General features: G+C 36.0%; 1 protein-coding gene and 1 long non-coding RNA gene across 6 annotated transcripts in view; one reads left to right on the top strand and one right to left on the bottom strand.

Annotated features, from left to right (window-relative positions):
- Positions 1–16,114, top strand: part of LOC116301040 (uncharacterized) — a 66,212-nt gene that overhangs the window by 10,668 nt on the left and 39,430 nt on the right. The window contains exons 4-5 of the long non-coding RNA XR_016119988.1: positions 1,454–1,581; positions 2,523–2,805. This is a non-coding gene — a long non-coding RNA (uncharacterized LOC116301040). The remainder of the gene's footprint in view (positions 1–1,453; positions 1,582–2,522; positions 2,806–16,114) is intronic.
- The window catches only part of LOC116301037 (uncharacterized), a 58,412-nt gene that overhangs the window by 9,659 nt on the left and 32,639 nt on the right, over positions 1–16,114 (bottom strand). For all 5 annotated transcript variants that reach the window (XM_089031353.1, XM_089031354.1, XM_089031355.1 and 2 more), the window contains 11 exons: positions 15,626–15,947; positions 14,792–14,964; positions 13,448–13,652; positions 13,173–13,289; positions 4,474–4,646; positions 4,178–4,216; positions 3,941–4,057; positions 3,284–3,543; positions 2,514–2,763; positions 2,209–2,277; positions 1,500–1,571 (listed from right to left, as the gene is read on the bottom strand). In XM_089031353.1, coding sequence (XP_088887479.1) covers positions 1,500–1,571; positions 2,209–2,277; positions 2,514–2,763; positions 3,284–3,543; positions 3,941–4,057; positions 4,178–4,216; positions 4,474–4,646; positions 13,173–13,289; positions 13,448–13,652; positions 14,792–14,964; positions 15,626–15,947 — 1,797 coding nt within the window. The remainder of the gene's footprint in view (positions 1–1,499; positions 1,572–2,208; positions 2,278–2,513; positions 2,764–3,283; positions 3,544–3,940; positions 4,058–4,177; positions 4,217–4,473; positions 4,647–13,172; positions 13,290–13,447; positions 13,653–14,791; positions 14,965–15,625; positions 15,948–16,114) is intronic.

Raw genomic sequence — 16,114 nt, 5'->3', positions numbered from 1 at the left:
ATTGAGTTTCTTCCGTCAACACAACGGAAAACAATATACACCTTTTGCCGTTCATTAACAGAAAATGTACATTCATTTGTGCCAATAGTTGTATCAATAACGTGTAATGTACTTTCATCAACACCACAAGTAACATCATTAGCGCGGATCAACTTTCAATAACGACAATTGAATATGCGTGTACATTCATAGGCATCAATGGACAATCAATAGCGCGTTTGTACATTCATATGCGCGGAATGTATTTTCTTGTGCGCGAAATTCAACTTCAATAACACCAAATGACAAACAATTGCATTTATGGACAATCATTTACCCAAAAGTGAAAATTCATTAGTGCTATTAACATAATCATTGACGATCTATAACGCGCTTGGACAATCATGAGGGTCAACGTTATATTCTATAGCGTGGTTCGACAAACATTTGCATGATTCGAATGAACAATAAAAGAAATAAAACAATCATTAGCGAAAAAAAAACCTATTTTAGCCTTCAATTTCTTCGTCATTTACACATCGTGGCAAATATGTTTGCATATATCTGAACCACTGATCACATTTAGCGATAGTGATGGTTGCCACATTTCTCTGGAACCCTTCCATTAGCAACTGCTTTCTGTAGAGACCTAGAGCAATCCCTTGTCGTCTTGCCTCAGCCCAATAGTTCGTATGTTGTTGGATCTCTGGACGGCTGATGTCGGCTTTAATTGCTGCTTTAAGTGAACTAATTGCTATTCTCCTACGCAGCCGCTATTATGGAGGCAGTTTCCTGAGTTTTTTATATGTATTAAAGTGATAAAAAAAAAAAAAAAAAAAAAAAAACGCTAATGATTGTTTTATTTCTCTTATTGTTTATTCGAATCATGCAAATGTTTGTCGAACCACGCTATAGAATATAACGTTGACCCTCATGATTGTCCAAGCGCGTTATAGATTGACAATGATTATGCTAATAGCAGTAATGAATTTTCACTTTTGGGTAAATAATTGTCCATAAATGCAATTGTTTGTCATTTGGTGTTATTGAAGTTGAATTTCGCGCACAAGAAAATACATTCCGCGCATATGAATGTACAAACGCGCTATTGATTGTCCATTGATGCCTATGAATGTACACGCATATTCAATTGTCGTTATTGAAAGTTGATCCGCGCTAATGATGTTACTTGTGGTGTTGATGAAAGTACATTACACGTTATTGATACAACTATTGGCACAAATGAATGTACATTTTCTGTTAATGAACAGCAAAAGGTGTAAAAAGCATCGTTTTTTCTGCTGAAGGGGGGTGGGGGGGGGCTTCAGCCTGGATCCGCCCTTGAAAATATATGGTTTTAAAAGGGAAAATGTGAAAATTCGTACAGATTGTATTATTTTGATACTCAATCGTGATTGGCTAATTTGTATAAAAAATAATCGCACTGTAATTTCATAGATAATATGTTTTTTAGAGAGACCTGCTTGGTAAAGACGGATATTAAGTATATTGAGTCGCACCTTGAATCAAGTCATCTGCCTCTTCGTCCTTGTCGTATTTTCCAACTTCGTGAGAAAGTGCAACACCAGTATCTACATGAAGGTATATACAACGTTGTTAGTAGATGATAAGTTTTATGGTAAGTTTTTATGATAAGTTGTAAGGGCTTTGCTCCATCACGTGATGGCAGCCATGACAGGAGGCACAACAATAGAGTCTTTCCACCCTGGGAAACTAAATTCCTTCTCATGTAAATCAGTTTCGACCTTGTCATGGCTGCCATCACGTGATGGTTCAAAGCCTCTATAAGGACAGATGTAGCAAGCATTTTCCTCCAGTTTGAGCTTTTACCCAACAAATTCTGAGAAACAGAACGAGCCATGCGTAAAGCCAAAGCCAAAGTTTGCCAAAAATGGTAAATTATTCCTAGACTTTGTCCATAAAATGATTTTGTTTTCCAAATTTACTCAGAAAGCTTCGTTACAAGTGCACTTGATTATATTGGCCTGGGATTATCTTGTGCGAAATACTCGCATTTTGAGTTCACCTTTGCTCAGTCTTAGTCTCGATTGTGTACAAATGTGTTCTTTTCTTTTATTAAGGTGCATTGTATAGTAAGGAATGTACATACTACGGAACAATACGAGTTAACCAAAATGCCACGGGTTTTGGTTGAATAGCTAATGGTTTAAAGAGTTTGATCAGCTAATTGAGCCCAGCTATACTTACGGTCGACTTTTTGAGGTGCGTCCCACATTCCTGAGCCTGAACCAGACTCATCTTCTTCTACCACGGGTGCTAATGACGTAAAAAAAACCAGTATTAATAAATACGTGTGCAACACGAATTACGTCAGCTTGATAACAGCTTTGTGATTTTGGCCATGTTGGCTAACTTTAAAAAACATCCCTCATTAAGCTACTTTTGTTAGACCAACCTCGATGGCGGCTGTTTCATTATTTATATCTCAAGGGATTTTTAGGTCAGGTGGTTGCACTCCAATAATTGTTAAAGACATTTCCTTATTAACTTACCTTTAACAGGACAGACTTTAAGGTTTCCTATTTGTTGTTGATCCATGGCTTTATCGTAGATCTGCACGCACGCGATCTTACCAGAATACCTTCTATCATCGCCATCTCGTGCGCCGATTCTTATTGGATACTGAGTAGCAAGTCTGATTTGTCCAATGTTCCTACTCTTGACCATCTTTCCGTTATGCCAGAGTTTAGCAACACCGGTAGAGTTATCGTATGTGGCACCAACTTGGTTCCATGTGTTTAGCTACAAAAATTGGAATGGATGTCAGATTATTGATCATTAATGGTGAGTCAATAGATGATTATTTAATGCCATAGAAAAAATACAATTGTCTCTTTATATCTCTCTATATACAAGAAATGATGTTTAATTATCGATTTAATGCTAGAATGCTGCAATGCATTTTGGGTCAACATAGAAATATCAAATCTAGTTAAAAACCATTTGCTCTAATCAGTGTAACTTTTATAAAACATAGTGTATAGATTGTGAAAAAATTCCGTGAGTGTATTCCATTTTGAGCAACTCAAAATGAAATAGCAGATAGCGATGATGCACAATATTTTTTGGTATATTTTCCTTGGTTTAAAAGTAACTTTTCGAAAATTGCTCAACCACTTCCTTTACTGCATAGAAGATAGTCCTACGAGAAGCGAGAAACTATTTCTGTCATCCTTGTTAATTCTCCTTCCATGAAATCGAAGTTTGATTTGGCGATGTGACGTCATTGTGTAGTTGATTTATTCTGCGCATGTCAGCTTACCTCTATAACACGTGATCCAATTGGTTTATGGAAGACTCCATTTCTATGCACGAAACGTACGAACAACTCATTGCTTTCAAACTGCCATATATGTACTCCCCAGCCATCTGTCTTGTAGTTGATGATTGGGCCACCGTTGCCTGTTGGGTAGATGTTGGCCAGCACCGTCATGGAGTTCTTGGTATCGAGCTGTCTGCTCTTGGGGATTTCAATGTAGGAATCCTCTTTCCCTAAGAACTCGTATGCACTTTCAGATAAACCTTTGAACGAGAAGAAAAAATGAAATTACATCTCTTAGCTTTCTTTCTCTCTTTTTCTCTCTTAATGCATGTCCTTTTCTTGCTCTTAACTTTCGAGAGGCACTTCGTAGCCATTCATTGAAATTCGTGTGGCCCTAGACTTCAAAAGTCCTAGATATTTCAATAATGGAAAGGCTTTTAAGCCATGACTTATAGCCAGGAAATTCGTGGACGTAATTGCCCGTCCCTCCCGCATAGTTTGCTCTGGTTTTTCAAGGATAGCACTTAATATCTAGTGGCTAACGAACGATAGAAGCTATTAGTATCTGTAATAGGTCGTTATGTTGTCCAATTTGAAGGTAATAAAACATCTCCGAGGGTGCTCAATCTTTGTGTTAACTATCTGATTATGCCTTACCGTCTGGACCGTCGGCTAACTTGACGTTGCTAAGGATACCGTTGTCATTGTTACCACTTGCGTCCTTGGCGCCAAAACTCTTTGTGAGAGGATAGAGACCAACGGGTTTGGGAATGGCTAAAATGAACAAAAATTAAAAAAATTAAAAAAATGAATAAAAATGAACAAAAAAATTACACGAATTATCCAGAAATGCTGGGAATAAATGAAAGTAGAAAATATAAATATAGTGTTCACCTTCTTGTTCTGATGATGGTCCAGGGCCAGTTATACCATCTGAAAAAAGTGCAATAAACAAAGGAAAGAATCAAAAACTGAATGAAATCATGAATGAACGAAAGTAAAATGTGAGAAAATAAATGATTGCACAACGACGACTAAGCAATGAGTTTTAGTTGGGAATTAGCGCTGTTCAAATATGCAGGCAAAACTGTTGGTAAATCTGTTAATGAATGTTTCAATGATTTCACTGAATCGCTTGATATCTGATGTCAGTAAAAATCATCGTGAACGCATGCGCACAATCTACTCACCTGGCAACCTCCAGCTCAAATGAACTCTCTTGATTGGTCCTTCAAAATGTCCACTTGGGAACTCCACTGCTACTGACGCACAGTCAGCTAGTTTGTCTGCCTTGTGATAGGCCTCAAAGTAGTAGTAACGACCCTTCTTAAGATGGATGTGCTCGGACTTCTGCTCGGGAAACCTGTGGTTAGACCGTAATATTATCCTCAATACCGAAACAATTGTTTTGATTTTTATGATTTTTATCATAAGGTATCGTTTCCGGTGAGTAAAAACATCACACTCAAGGGAATGACACTCAAATGAGTAGTAGTATGAAGGTAGTGTTTTTCTTGTTCCTGGGTTGCCTGTGGTGGGTTGCCTTAGGTAAGAGTTTTTAATCTTAGTGTGCTGGGTACCCTGTGGCACAGGATCATCAGATTTAATTCGCTTCCCAAAAGACATGAATATTATGCGAAAAATTTATTAAGAACTGTTATAAAAATATATATAGATGAAATATTAGATGAAATTAAAATAAAATAAACTAGAACTGATGAAAATTTAAATTAAGTCCACTAACAGCACGTGACACCGCTTTAATAATTCCTACTAAGTCATTCGTTACTGAATATATGTTATAATAATGACCACTTAATATATAATATCAAACTTGTACTTCCTCAAATTTAAAGTCTAAGATATGGTGTATTAAATATAACGTTGGACATCGAATTTTCTAGAATTTTGCCCCTCAGAAAACACAAGAGACAAGTAAGATAAGATCCTACCAGATAATCTTAGAGATTAGAATAATATATAATCTCCAATGACCGAACCTGTCTAGAAGGAAATCCTCAATTGAATTCAAAACCTGAACCGCCAAATCCTCAAAACAGCTGAGCAAACAACGTGGTAGTCAGCCAAAGACAGAGAAGTCAAACAAAGCGGTATATAAAATAAAAGATCTGCCGAAGACCAACGATGAGACGTATTGATAGATAAACTAGTCTTTATCCTAGAGACCGTTGATGTTGTACGTGATCGGAGACCGGTAGTGTTGGCCAAAGGAATATTGTTATTAAATACTTATATAGATAATTTGCGAATCTTTCTCCACTTCATAGCTTTGAAAAATATCAACTTTGTTCCCTAGCAATTTGATGTCACTTCACCATTGATTTTGGCGGGAAAGAGTGATGCGCACGCGTCACCCTGAACAATATTTTATATCGTGTTTTTGAGAGTCAAAGAGGCTGGTAGTGTATTTGAAAAACACATTGAAGACTTTCCGCTTTTTAAGAAATTAGACTTTTTAACGGGAAAAATTTGCAACGCGCGCACATGTCGTTTTAGCACTTCTGAACAACCGGCCCTAAAAATTAAAAAAAGTTGGAAATTTAAACAAAAAAGCAGAAGTAAATCTTGTTGAATGACGCTAATAAGATTTATTATTAGAAACCTAATGAGAGAAAAATAAGAAAAGAGATATATGTCACGACTGAGAAGCGCTTGTCCTCTTTGAGCCGTCAAGAAAATCCATGAAAGCAAAGCCAATCAAAATCTAGTCAGTGTAACAAAACTAGTTGGAATTCGAAATATCATTTGTAATCATTTACCTCAAGCTGCGAACAGTATCCAATAGCAGAAACCAATCAAAAACATTTGAAATAATCCTTCAAAAATAATAATCCAATGTTACCCTCGCCTAACTTCAATTAAATAATTTTTCTCATTAATATTAGCCAGTCGAAGACAAATTTTACTTTGCGATTTTCTTGGCTAATGATGGAATATGGTTTTCTATGCGAACAAAATATACTCACAAAATTGAACAGGTTTAATTAGTGAATTTGCATAGAGTTTAAGCGTCACTCTCAATCTGTCTTATCTAGAGGAGAAGTTCTTGAGTTAAGAGACCTCAATGTCTAATAGTAAATGAGTTGATCAAGAGGGATGGAATTACAAGATAGAGGAGGGTTCTCGAATCCACTTGAGAAAGTAATTTTAAAGGGAAAATATTATGGTATAATGGAATTGGATGGGATAAGAAAAATGAGAATAGGAAAAATAAGCAGTGTAATGGGATGATTGATAGGAGGAAGGGATAAAATGTAGAAAGAACGAACGAACGAAACAACGAGTGAACTAAACAACGAACGTACGAAACAACGAACGAACCAACGAAAGAAAGAGAAAGAGAAAAAGAGAAAGAAAGAAAGAAAGAAAGAAAGAAAGAAAAAAAGAAAAAAATAGAAAAAAAAGAAAGAAAGAAAAAAGAAAGAAAGAAAGAAAAGAAAGAAAGAAAGAAAGAAAGAAAGAAAGAAAGAAAGAAAAAAAGAAAGAAAAAAAGAAAAAAAAAAAAAAAAAAAAAAAAAAGAAAAGAAAAGAAAGAAAGAAAGAAGAAGAAAAAAAGAAAGACTTCCTTGTGTTATTCTTTATTTGATATTCAAGAGGTTGACGAATGTAAACGACGAATCGTTACTGTTCTAGCTAAACTGAAGAGTTTGTAACAACGAAACTAGTTTTTAAAGGCTAAAATACACATAGTGCGTATAAGACAATATTAAGAAAGTGATAATTCACTATTTTAAATTATGACTATTAAAAAAGAAAGAATGAAAGAAAAAAAGGAGGAAACAAAGAAAGAAAGATGGATGGATGGATGGATGGAAGAATAGATGGGTAGATGAAGGAAAAATAAGACCAGAAAAAGAGAGAAAGCGGAAAAAAAGAAAAAACACGTTATAAAGAAGTATGACAACTCGAATAAAACATCCTCGCGTCTAAAAATAACTTAAGTCAAATAATATTTTTGCCTTTCTTTACATGTCTGTACGCCGTGGGACTTGATAATAAATTTTGAAATCCTTTCCAACAGCTTAGCGAGAATAACAATAAGGAATAAAAGTAACATCCGTCCGATATACATTACTGCCAATTAGCACAGACGTAGGGGGTCGCAAGCGTTGTCAGCATTACTACAATCAACGATATGCTATAAATTTAATTACATCTCTAATCGAATATTTTATTCACAAACGATAATCAGAATCCGAAGCGAAAAAATAATGACGAACAAAATTGCCTTTTTTTCAAGTGTCAAATATTTTTAACTGCGTATTGCTAATTGAAGTTTTTCTTTCAAAAATTCACGTTCATCAAGGTATCTGTGTATTAACTTAGAAAAAATGAATTCTTGGCTTTCAATAAAGCTAATATAAGTAGGGCTGAACTAGAGTACGTCTTTTAGATATTTTTTAAATTCTTCCCTAGCGCAGTCTAGAAGGATTTACGAAATTGATTTGACAACTGAACGAATGTTGTTTTTTTGTTTTTTGTTTTTTTTTACCCGGTCAAACCTTGAATCAAAGTACACGTTATGTAATATCATTTGTCTTGACATTTTTGCATTTCTATTGCTGTTTCATAGACAAAACAATATGAACTTTGAGAATTGACATTTGTTTCTATCGAATGTTATGATTTCATGACAGGATTCCACGATAGAATAATGTTATAAGATAAAGCTACCTACTTCAATTTAACAAGTGAATTTCGCTTTTAAAATCAAAAAATCCGTACAGTTTTTTTATCCATCTGTTTCCTTCGCCCACGACTTCGTTCCAGGTTCCTTTACATACAGATATACTCTTGAATAAAGCCAAATGCTAATGCTTTTTTTTTATGCGAATGAATTTTATAGAGAACGATGTACAAGGCTTTAGTATAGTGCAGGTGTGATGTCAGTTGATCAGTATAAGATAAACCAACGCAGCGCTCTGACTCAATCTAGTCTAGAAAATCGTAGCTTGGTGAAAAAAATAACGGCGAATGTGAAGGGGATGAGAAAGATAATTCTGATGGGGGTGGTGGAGATAGAGAAATGCCATCTAGAAAAGGCGCCAAGGATTCCCCATCATCTGACAGAGAAAACAATGGCGAGGAGAACATATACAAAGGTTCGATTTTTCTCGTTCCTGGATAGACTTGGAAAAATAGGGTCACTGAGCTTTGTTTCTGATTCGTTAGGCAGCTTTGGCGGGGTTTTAGACTTTTCGTGCCTTTTTTGTTTGGCGGGGCTTGAGTTCAATAGATCGTATTGCCAGCGCCGAGTCACTTAAAAAGAAATCTTTTCTCTTCAGATTCGAGGATGCAGATTCGTAACTTCCCAACGAGTCTAAAACTCGTCTATCGACTGAGCTAATCAGTGGAAAGGATATTCTGTTTTTCAACGACGGACATACAATTCGATCTCTGGCGTGAAATCCTCGTGATCCGGATGAATAATTATCTATAGTTGATGTCTGCCTCGATAATTCCTTGGATAGAGAGTTGTGTGTGTTCCATTTTTTTCTTTCGATAAGATATCCATCGTCTTTTTCCTTTCTTGCTCTGGGAAAGGAGTTCGTGTTCACGCGTGGTAGCTGAGATGTTGAAGAATTGTTCACCAGATTGTTTTTCATATTTGGTCGTTGTAGAATATTCACCTTGCTACGCTTTTGATTACCGTCCAGAAGTTGTAAATACTCTGAATTATTCTTATTTCCTGCGACTAGTTAATCCTTCTCCTTCTCTGCTTCCATCTTTATTGAAATCTTAATTCCAGATGTTCACAAACAAAGACCCTGCTGCTGTTGCGAAATTGCAATCCTCAGTCCTAAGATTTCGCTTGTTCCAATATCAAAAAAATAATAATTTTGAATTCATTTACTCACGCTAAAACAAAAACATGTTCATATTTCTTGTCAAACCGTAAAATAAAGTATCCTTTTTCTCAGCGAGTGAATTTCAAAAAAATCTCTCGGCAATTTTCTGTGGGACCTCGTAAGACTGATCCAGTTCTTGATTCCCAGTAAACTTTTGCTTGTCTTTGTGTTTTTCACCAAGATCGTGAACAAATGAAGACAGTATTGGAGTGGTTCTGTCATGAATGATCAATGCATGTCTACTAGGCCTGGTTCTTATATTCTTGCCACTACTAAATAAACAAAGACCAAATTTGAATGACAAAAAGTTAAGAGCCTCTTTTGGTCATTTATGTAGAATTTTGACATAATTAAATCATTTGGTGTATATTGTAAAGATGAGATTGGCCGATGTAGCGTTGCTAGAAGAAACTGGAAAAATATTAATGAGTTATAATTTGTCATATTCTTTCAGTAGTATTGTGGTTAAAATGTCCTTATATTTTCTTTTGGACAAAATATTCATTATTTGTAAACTTCGAGTCATAATAGTAGACTGAATTGGTATCGAATGTCATGGCTGAGTGACTGAGTGACTGACTGACTGACTGACTGACTGACTGACTGACTGACTGACTGACTGAATGAATGACTGACTGACTGACTGACTGACTGACTGACTGACCGACTGACTGACTGACTGACTCACTGAATGAATGAAATATTACTCCACAGTTGCCTACAGATTGTAGTGCAATGTGGGAATATTTTAGGGAAGAAAATAGAAAATACAGTCGACTCTCTTTGAACGACCACTCTCGTAAGCGACCATTTTTTGAATTTCCCGTTTTGTTCCCCATATAAACTCTGTAAAAAAAACTCTCTCGCAAGCAAAATTTTGGAATTTTTCATTGTTTTTCCTCTCCCGTAAGCGACCACCCAAGAGCCAGTCAATGACAGAATAAAAAATTTAAGAACAAAGAGTCATCGGGTATTAAAAACCCGACGAATTATAGTACTGTAAACATATAGCACAGTTTACTAAAACAGTTTAAAGTGCTTCGTTAATACAGTAGATGTAACACGTGAGTTACAAATTATAAATCATTGTTTGGGCTTCCTGTGTTACCTCTAGCGACCATCTTCCGTAAGCGACCACTTTCTCCTGGCCCCGGGGTGGTCGCTTACGGGAGAGTCGATGTATGGTCCTTAAAAACAGTTCCAAAATGCACTGTAATGCCAAGTACACCGGATTTTGAAAACTCTTTTCTATTACTTTCTTTTTTTTTGTAATTCTCAAGTAAAAGGGAGTGAGCTAATGAAGATATTTTAGTCTATTCAAAAATATTTCACAATGTAACGCCTAAAGCAATAGTTAAAGACATGGCAGTAAACACAGGTTATGATAGGCTTATAGTTTAAACAGCTAATTGAAATGTTAGACCTAATTGAATCACGCCCAATTAATTTCATTTACTAATTACAATGGAGTGAAGTGTCGCGTTTTTGGGCTGCTTGTAAAATGAGGAATTAAAATTTTGAATCTCTTCAAAGATGAAATGAAATACTAAAATCCATGTTTTTATAATGCTGTTAGATGTAGACGATAACAATGCTACAAATGTAGTTGTATAAGTTTATCGAAAGCAGCTAAAACAAATCAAGAGATCAGAAGCATCTAGAATAAATACAAATTGGGACACGATAAAAGTTGGATGGAAAAATTAGAACTTACTAGACTGTCACGAAAAATTATTTTATCTCGTGAATAGAACATTTTTACATTGGAAAAAATCTTTTGTGGCAACTCAGAAATAATGAAGTTTGAAAACTTTTCAAGGTTCCCACGTCATAGCGACAAACATCATATTGAAAAAGAACTTAAATCTTAAATGGATTACGAAAAGAATATCCTTTCCAATATTATTTCAATAAAGCTTTCACTTCTCTGAGATACATTAAAGGCGATGAATGTGGGATATATGTGCGTGTATTGACGTCGGGCATGCAAAAGGATTTAATTGAGAGATATGAAAGTGGGGACGTCACAATCAGATTGAATCGTCAGTTGATAAACACCTTCAGTTTTCGCGAGGCTTTATTAACGAAGCAATATTGAAATAGCATCTCAGATCTTATAATTCCTTATTATAAGATTCACGTTAAAATCTTCTTCTAATAAACACATTAAAATATGTCGGACTTTGAGGCAAAAAATTGTTTTTCTTAAAAAGCAAAATATCTTCTTTTTTTTTTTTTTTGTCAAATTCTCTCTTAAATATTACATAGTTTTTTTCAATGATATCTTTTTTTAAGCTCGCTTTGATTTGACTTGACAAATATATTCATTCATTCCTCGTCTTTCTGTTTTCTATTTTTTTCTTCTATTATTTTGCATTCGAATTTGTTTTATATATCTATGTCTATGACTATTCAAATCGAGTTTAAATAATTTTTCTTAAAAATGCTATAATTTAAAGATTAGAAAAATGCTAATTTCTGAGTATTTTGGGGCCATTTTGGACAAAGATAAATACAGCGTAAATACAGATTGCTAAAGAAAGTCTTGTAAGTCATTAGAACCATTTTCTATAAAAGACAGGAAGATTTTACTATTTGAAAAATGAAATATATGGGAGGAATTCCTCTCGAAAATGATCTTCGTGAGTCATGTCCAGCAAATTACAGCGTAAATACAGATTCTTGAAACAAGTTGAAAGTCTTATCAGTCGATGGAATTAATTTCTATTTTTTATAAAAGATAAGGATATTTTACCATTTGTAAAAATATATATTCGTTGCCAGAGTCATGCTTAGCAAATTACAGCGTAAATACAGATTCTTGAAACAATTCGGAAGTCTTGTCAGTTAATGGAGTATTTTTTTATAAAAAATAAGGATATTTTACCATTTGTAAAAATAAAGATATGGAAGGAATTTCCACTAGAATAATCTACGTTGCTAAATCATGTTCAGCAAATTACAGCGTAAGTACAGTTCTTAAAAAAACGTTGAAAGTCTTGTCAGTGAATGGAACCATTTTCTATTAAAGACGACTCTATAGTCACTCTAATAAAAGACAATTTTAAACCGTTAATATTTATGCAAGTAAAGTCATTAATAAGCCTTTTCCTGTGTACGTAGATCTTGTAAGTAAATAAAAAGAAATATTATAAACAAGATAGTTGTCCGAAAGAGAATAGTCTGGGCTGTTAACGAGATATAAAAGGAAGTGAAACTTAGATAATTAGTGACTTGACAAATACAGCGGATACGATTTTCTTGCAAACTTGTAAAATTGGATTTCAAAGATAGTAGTCTAATTTTTCTAATGAAGAAGAGTAAAAGCTGTATATATTTTTCATTGCTAAGATGACTAAAAACGAACAAGAGGTGATATTTGATCAGACGGAAACATACGCTAATTTGGACTGATTGTTATGAATGCTGCATGGACGTCATTAATTATTGCACTACGTGTTGGTATTTCAACGGTGTTCGAGTTTCTTATATGTAGGTTTGTGGCTTGCCATCAGCACCACTATCCCTTCATCATTATCATCATCATCATCATCATCATGAGCATCATAAACATTATCACTGCCAACATCACCACCTTACCCTTTTTTTAAAATTTTTTACCCTTTTATCATCATCGTGATCATCATCATCATCATCATCATCATCATCATGAACATCGTCAACATGAACATCATCTTCGCCATTGACATCATGATCAACAAAAACACCATCATCATCATCAAGAGCATCATCAACATCGTCTTGATCATCATCATTATCATCAACATCATCATCATCATCATCAATACCATCATCAACAACGGCAACATCTCAGGCATCGTCATCACTATCGCAACCACAACCATCAGTCAATCAACGACACACATCACCTATTATCAATCAAGAGTACATTGCGGCGGACCATTTCATCATTAATTATCGACCGAACTGTGATATTAATCGCTATGCCCTTTGTACCAGCATCATTAACATTATCTATTTACTGATGAATCACTTACTTCAGCCATTGGTTATGGTCTGTCCATCCGTTGATTGCTATTACTTTCTTTACATTACTTTCGCTCTCGTCTGTGCTTAGCCATAACTCTCCAGTCGTATCGGCGGCCAAGTAAAATCTGAAAATATTCAACAAGGGTTGAAGGAAATTGTAACTAGGACTATCCGTTTTAGTAGATTATATTTTTCTTGGTTTAAACCATCTTCCAATATCTTCCACACCGTCCCTTATTTGCCATATAGTCTCTCCCTACTTCAGCTTGTTTTCCCTTCTTACCTGTACTTTCCTGTCTCTGGAGCCTTGAAGTAGCCTCTGACTCTTGCACCGTAGTTGTCATCGATATTATGTGGAGCGTCAAACTTGTCGAGTACCTCGATACTGGACGGGTTGTTGGGGAAGTTCGTGTTTGATGTCAAATCTGTTATCTTGTAACCAGGAATACCCTGCCAGACCTCACGGATCACACCAGCGAATGGATCACCTGGAAAATACGTGACAAATAAAAGTATCAAGACATGGCCCAAGACATGACCACACGTGTATATAGCAATCAACAGTCAACTGGTCACACACATGTGACAGCCCGAACCGTTTGAAGTTTTTAGACATAAAAATCTTATCCAATGCTAATCTTTGGCTTGACAACCAGTCACGTGATGTCTACCCACGTGACAACCTAACTCAATGACCAACCCGTATTATCTACATTCACGTGACCATGACCTTGATTCACGTGATTCTTAATTCTTAGCGAAACAGCTTGTCACGTAATCTTCACCCACGTGACAACCTAACTCAATGACCAACCCGTATTATCTACATTCACGTGACCATGACCTTGACTCACGTGATTCTTAATTCTTAGCGAAACAGCTTGTCACGTAATCTTCACCCACGTGACAACCTAACTCAATGACCAACCCGTATTATCTACATTCACGTGACCATGACCTTGATTCACGTGATTCTTAATTCTTAGCGAAACAGCTTGTCACGTAATCTTCACCCACGTGACAACCTAACTCAATGACCAAGCCGTATTATCTACATTCACGTGACCATGACCTTGACTCACGTGATTCTTAATTCTTAGCGAAACAGCTTGTCACGTAATCTTCACCCACGTGACAACCTAACTCAATGACCAAGCCGTATTATCTACATTCACGTGACCATGACATTCCTAATTCTTAGCGAAACAGCTAGTCACGTAATCTTCACCCACGTGAAAACCTAACTTAATGACCAGAAGCAATATAATAATAAATAATAATTCATTACTTAAATAGCGCAAATATCTATAAAAATGTTCAAATGCGCTTAAATTAATTTTCTTAAATTCACGTGACCTTGATCCACGTGACTTCCTAATATGATTCCTAATATTCCTAGCGATACCACCAGTCACGTGATCTTCACTCACGTGACAACCTAACTAGACGAACCTCACACGATCACATGATTTTTATTCACGTGACCTTCAACACCGAATAAAAATGTCGTTGTAATGATTGTAGTTCATCAACCTCCTTGTGATTTACACTCTCCTGACCAACCAAAATCTTGGAGCATCACTCAGTTTCCACCCACGTGATAAGGCTGTCAATCACTCTCACTCACCAGGTAATCTCCACTGTAAGGTTTCCTTGGAGATCGGCCTCATGAAGCGACCGCTGGGCAGTCTGACTCCAGCAGAAAGTGAATCAGTTGACTCGGTTCCTTTCTCCAAGGCTGTGATGTAGTAGTACTTGCCGGCTTCTAGACTCACTGTCTTAGATATCTGAGCGGTGAACCTGAGGGGTAACAAATATGTGAATTGATTAGTATAATCTCCGTTTCTTATTCTCCTAACTCTTTTGAGTGCCTTATCCAGAGTATCTCATTGCCTTTTTTTTCATCTCAGATGGGTACAATCACAGTTAGTATAACTAATAGTATAACTAATAAATCCCGCCATGCCTGTTTTTTTCGGCGTTTGACGTCTTATAATACATTCAAAATTACAAAATTACTCGATTCTGATTGGACAAGAGGAGTACAATTAAATCCCAAATTGTATTCTGTAGAGTCCCAATTAAGTTGCTCAGTTTTGTTGAGTGTATTATAAACAAAAAATCGCACAATCTTCTCGTATAATTTGGAATTTATAGATACTCGTGATGTTTTGTAAGTTCTCAAATTGAACTCGCCTAACGCCTCGTCCAATTTTGAAAACTTTCACTCGTACCTATGAATTCCGAATTGTAATCGAGATCGTGTGATTTCCTATACAAATCTATTCTATTGAAATTTATCTGTTTTAGATGAAATTGAAAAACAAAATAATTCGACGTCAAACACGGAAAATAAAGCATTGTGGAATTTATTAAAATATCGTATCCACCAGGACATCCTAGTATATTTGGTATCTACTAAAGTACCCCCACCCCACCCCCGAAGATATTCAGTCCTTACTTGTTCCACTGGTTGTGTCCAGTTGGATCGTGCAAAGCGATCATCTCCGACATGTTCTGTTGACGTTCACCTTTGCTAAGCCACAACTCGGCTGACTTGGACCCAGATAGGTAGAAGGTGTAGTTGCCAGTCTCTGGTGCCACGAAATATCCTTTAACACGGCTACCGAAATCTTTGTCAACATCGAATGGAGCATCGAAATTCTCGATGATTTCGACGAGTGATGGATCGTTGGGGTAGTAGGGATCGTCTTTAAGCTTACTGATCTCTTTACCGGGGAGTTCCTTCCACACTTCTCTAATGAGACCAGGATATGGCATTTCTGAAACAGAAAACACAAGTACCATTTGGGCTAAGTCATAGGCCACATTGTTTCATTCAGATATCTCCGTTGTTCAAGATTTCTCCAGGTTGTCTGGTTTTCCCCCCTCCGCAAAACCTAACAAGCTAAATTCCAACTCCATGAGTGAATACAACTGCAATACAACG

Source organism: Actinia tenebrosa, unplaced genomic scaffold (assembly GCF_029948245.1).
Source record: "Actinia tenebrosa isolate PJP-AT-01 unplaced genomic scaffold, QUT_ActTen_1.0 PGA_scaffold16__25_contigs__length_10494907, whole genome shotgun sequence".
NCBI classification, from domain to species: domain Eukaryota; kingdom Metazoa; phylum Cnidaria; class Anthozoa; order Actiniaria; family Actiniidae; genus Actinia; species Actinia tenebrosa.
This window is presented reverse-complemented; position numbering and strand designations above follow the sequence as displayed.